Consider the following 4,662-nt stretch of genomic DNA (forward strand, 5'->3'; position numbering starts at 1 on the left):
GTAGGTGAAGGTCTTTCTGTTCATTGGGATTAGTTGGTTGAGGTTAGGTAGTGAATGAACATTTGACAAGTCCACGTCAGCATTAGAAAATTATGTGTTTACATGGCAGCGAATAAATGTTAGCCAAGTGGCAGTTGATCAACAGAAGATTCAACGATAGTTGGATGTATGTGTTTGGATAAACTATAGAGGTAGGAGTGTTTGGTTGTCAAACTTATTCTTCCCCATGTGATGCCAACAAATAGGGAATTATAAATTATTAGGTTTTGGTAATTGAGTTGGTGATATGATGCTCTGCGGAACTCAACAAGCTACCGTATACGGTGTATTTGAGAGACTCGATCAGACTTCAGCTTGATGCCTTGAGTTGGAATCCATAAACTTGGACCTTTGTTTATTATTGCGAAATGGACCAGTCCAAAATGATTCAGAAAATTTTATTGAACTCCATCTAGTCAATTAGTACGTAAGAACCACTCGAAATCAACTAAAAACTGAAGCTAAACATTTTTCAAGGATTTAACCATTTCAAAAATCATTGTAACACTAGATTTAAGGATAGATTACTCAAAACAAAGATTGGGGATTTTAGGATCGATCTTTAACAAGAAATGGAGTTATTTCAAAGGTTTTCTTCAAAGAATGAATTGCAAGTCCTGTAGCCTTATTAAAACACAAAGAAATCTAGGGGTTTGGTGAAGATTTACGGCCGCCCCGATATAGCACTTTGGTTGGGTGCTAATAGAGTTGCTTGCTTTTAGCATTTTGTCTAGGTATCGGCACCCACAAGAAATTGAGGAGGACTTCTTAAAGATTTCACCATAAGTATATCATTGCAGTTGAGGGGTGCAAATCGGGTGTGATGATGTCGAAAAGTGGTTTTCCAAAAATTGTCCTGAAAATCGTTCTTGTACCTTCGACTTGTTGTTCTTCTACCTGTGCATGAGGATATTGGGGGGGGGGGGGGGGGGGGATACGAGCAAAGACACTCTGATACTCAAATCAGTTTAGCGTTGCACATTGAAAAGTCATGTAATCGAACAGTAAAGATCATATCCCTTTTTAAGGCAACCCTTTGTTGTTTATATATGCATGCACGACGGTAGTGTGTATCACCGACTTAAATGAGGCCACATGGTAGGGGGGTTAATTGAAGGATATGTTCTTGCGAAGGAGTGTCCTTCAACCAAGATGGCAATGCGTACGATTTGACTTATATGATAATGATGGTCTTATTCGGAAGATCATCTAGTCCTGTCGAATTAGGGTTCGTAATGCTTAGCTAGAACCGCGTTCGATCGTCGAATCACTTGGTAATCCGCGACTAACATTGACCAGATCCTACATCGGGTTACACAAAGAGTGGTTAGTGGTGATTTGGACGGAGAAAATTGACTAGCGGGAGCTTTGACGATAGATGGATTAGATCCAGTCTGAAAGGCTTTAAAGGATAGATAAAATCGGACCCCAAAGTGAGGCTCGGAAAGACTACAAAGGGCCGGTCATGTGATGGCCTACCAGGAGCAATGAGGCGGCCATGTGATGGGCGGCTAGGGTGAGTGGGCCGGTCAGGCCAAACCCATTAATGGGTTACTCTGGCCGACCACATTAAAGAAATACTAATTACTCTGAAAAGGGGATTTTAGAGTAATATCTTTTCTGTGGTTCATATGGAATCTTAGTTTGAGTACAACTCATATCTTAGGGTTTATATATAAGGACCAAGAAGAGAACAGAAAAGGTGTAGAATTTTCTCAAGAGAAAACCACTCTTCTAACCATCTAGTGAAGAGAGGAATTTTAGAGAAAAGGCTCGCGTTAATCTATCTAGTCAAGAAGAAGGAGTTCTTCATCTTAACCTTCAAGAAGGTACTAGCTGACTTAAAGAAGGGAGTTCAAGTCAACCTACTCGGTGTCTCAAGTAGAGGAGCTACACTTGGAGCTCTTATATTCCGAATACTGGTCGGGATTTAGTTCGAGTGAAAGCGAATAATGTATTCTTCTTTCCGTTCTAGTTCATCTTTAATTCATGTATATGATCCTAGAAACCAAGCAGAAGCTTAAAAGATGAAAGGGACATTAAAGAAATAAAGAGAACAGAGAAACTATAAAAGTAGAAGCTCAACATATATTGAAACGAGAGGCCAAGTGCCGTTGGCCAAAACATTTAAACATCTAGATACCACTACTAGAACTATTCATGCATATATATAACTTAAATAGAGCTCAGCCAAACAAACTGGTGGATGAACAACACCCAAAAGCATACCCAACTCACACAACACACATGCTTCTCTTTGTTCATAATTTTCTTCTTCAATTGTGGTTTCCCGGAGCCTTCAGTATTCCTCAGACACCAGGAAACTGCAGTTAAGTGAAACCCAAGCCTAGTTTAGAGTTTGGTGGCCTGAGATTTTCAAGTTGGAAACATAATTAGGTATTTAAAGCCAGGGGTTGGTTGAGGGAGGAAGATAGGGGTTTAGGGTAAATGTTTAGGTAGTAGTCAAACAGACAATACTGTGAGTCCCATAAAAGTCTGATGAGTTGCCAAATCATATCAATAGGTGTTGAAAGACACTTGCACTTTTCTTCATCCCACTTGGTTGGGCTTTGTAGTTCTTTCTACCTTTGGGTTTTGTTTGATGGGCTTTCCTCTCACTTTGTTAAATATGAGGCCTAGTAGTGGCTTAATTATATAGCTTTATTGATGCTAAAACAAGAAACACTAGAACATGTTGCAAAACAAACATGATAAAAGTACTTCCATGATGACTCTCTAGGTACCTCCTCGCTTGCCTACGTAGTTAAGAAGACGTGGAGGTATTTTTGTCTTTTGTCTTGATTCGGAAAACTAAACATCTATGTTTTTAAGCTTCAAAGAGTTAATGAAGCTATTTCCTTGAGATATGTCATTGTTGGAAAGAAACTTGAGAAAATCTCTAAAGGTGCTTTCTTTGTATCCTTTAGGATGTTTCTCATCCACCAACTCTTTCGCAGTTTCCATATTTTCATCCATGCCTAAGCTATGAAGACTAGCAATCGATATTCTCATTTTCTTAGAGTTCAAAGTAGCTCTATGAACAACACCTTTGTATATTCCATTGCTTAATACCTCAAGATGATCACCAACATTAACATGTAAAGCTCCATGAGTGTCAGGGACAAGTCTCCATTCTTTATCGTCCGTCTCTATGACTTGAAGGCCTGGACAGCTCTGTAGAAGGACAGTTATGCATGTATAATCCGAATGCGGTGGTAGACCTAAAGTGGTATCCGGTTGGGGACACGGCGGATAACAATTTACTGTCATGACTTGCATACCGTCTTCGAGTTTGTTAGTTATGTAAGAAGGGCCTAACCCTAGACTTTCAGTGATAGCTTCTGTTACTTCAATGGCTACTTTCCTCACTTCCACAGCATAGTTTCCCATCTTTTCTCTGTTGGCATTACAAGAAAGTATATTTGTTAATTCAATGGCTAATTCCCACAAAACTATTTCCTTGTAATATTTGTGGCCAGAATTCATATTTATGAGCATTCATAACACATGGACCCACTTCTCATTCAAAGTTACCAAGAGCTATACAGTATTATCTTTCTTCCATGTATTTCCTATTCCTTCGCTGCATAGCAAATTGGCTGAGGATGACATGCAACAAGAGAAATAATTAAGATATCTTAAGTACATACCGATAGTTCCGAGGGTTGATAGGCCACAAACCGATCCATTTCGCCAAAGGGTGCGCGTAATGTTTGAGAAAAACCCTCCAGAATTGGACTTTATCTAGTCCATCTTTCAACCCCGTACCATATCTTATCGGCTCGTTTACATCATTTGACATGAACTCTTCTTTTTCTTTTGTAGGCAAGTCAAAAAAATCCCAAGATGTCTTGAGAGCTTCATCCATAACCAATTGAGATATTCCATGGTTAATTATCTACAAAAAAAACATATGGTCCATTATAACTTACGACGAACAAAAAACCTCATACCTTGATTCTTAAAATTAAAAGAAAAGTTATTTTGATGTATATGGAAGGATATTGGTCTTTTGGACATATATTGGATAAGAAATTGGCCCTACTAAAAGAAAGATAGTTTTGGCAGCCTACTTGGAAGAAACCCATCCGCAGACAAGCTCTACGGATATCATTAACTACGAGAGATCTTTCATGGGGATTCGATCGTAAACCAGCCAAATCGATAATAGACACGTTAGAAGTTGCAACATTATGACGCGGTTGTTGTGAAGCTGGCAATACGTAACATTTAGGAACGTACGATAATCCTCTCTCTTGTGCACTCTTACCAATTGTAAAATCCTTTTTCTCTTCCATCTAGGTCCCTCACAAATATTCTACTCAAGTAGCAAAGAGAACATCTCTTGCATATTTATAAGGATAATAGAAGAGGATTATCATAAATTCTAAGTTGTTGAAATAATAAACATTGTTATACATGTAGACATTGTAGTGGGGAAGTTATTAATTTAATGTATAAATGGATGAGGGGTTCCAGCAGTAAAGTCACAAAACCTAAATTGGGGTAAATTTGTATTTGTATGTCAGTATGTGTGCTTTGTTGTCGTTGCATGAGAAATACATAATGACTAATCACTTTGAATCTCTTTCAAATTTGGTAATAAGAATGAGATAAGATCGA

General features: G+C 38.4%; 1 protein-coding gene across 1 annotated transcript; it reads right to left on the reverse strand.

Annotated features, from left to right (window-relative positions):
* Positions 1-2,090: 2,090 nt before the first annotated feature.
* LOC147536848 (flavanone 3-dioxygenase 3-like) lies at positions 2,091-4,363 on the reverse strand. Its single transcript, XM_086644613.1, has 3 exons — positions 4,113-4,363; positions 3,690-3,937; positions 2,091-3,436 (listed from the first exon to the last, which is right to left on the reverse strand). The coding sequence occupies exons 1-3, from the start codon at positions 4,335-4,337 to the stop codon at positions 2,851-2,853; spliced, it is 1,059 nt and encodes a 352-aa protein (XP_086500739.1). The 5' UTR covers positions 4,338-4,363; the 3' UTR covers positions 2,091-2,850.
* Positions 4,364-4,662: the final 299 nt, after the last annotated feature.

The sequence above is a fragment of the Eschscholzia californica genome, unplaced genomic scaffold (genome assembly GCF_041429995.1).
Source record: "Eschscholzia californica isolate CP2 unplaced genomic scaffold, dmEscCali1.0.p SCAF_5, whole genome shotgun sequence".
Classification (NCBI taxonomy): Eukaryota; Viridiplantae; Streptophyta; class Magnoliopsida; order Ranunculales; family Papaveraceae; genus Eschscholzia; species Eschscholzia californica.

Bases quoted from the DNA above. Each gene is read 5' to 3' on its own strand.
- LOC147536848 (XM_086644613.1), bottom strand. From the start codon at position 4,337: ATGGAAGAGAAAAAGGATTTTACAATTGGTAAGAGTGCACAAGAGAGA. The intron at 3,938-4,112 runs GTAGGCTGCCAA...TTTTTTTTGTAG, and splicing joins TGCGGATGGGTTTCTTCCAA to ATAATTAACCATGGAATATC. The intron at 3,437-3,689 runs GTATGTACTTAA...TAATGCCAACAG, and splicing joins ATCAACCCTCGGAACTATCG to AGAAAAGATGGGAAACTATG.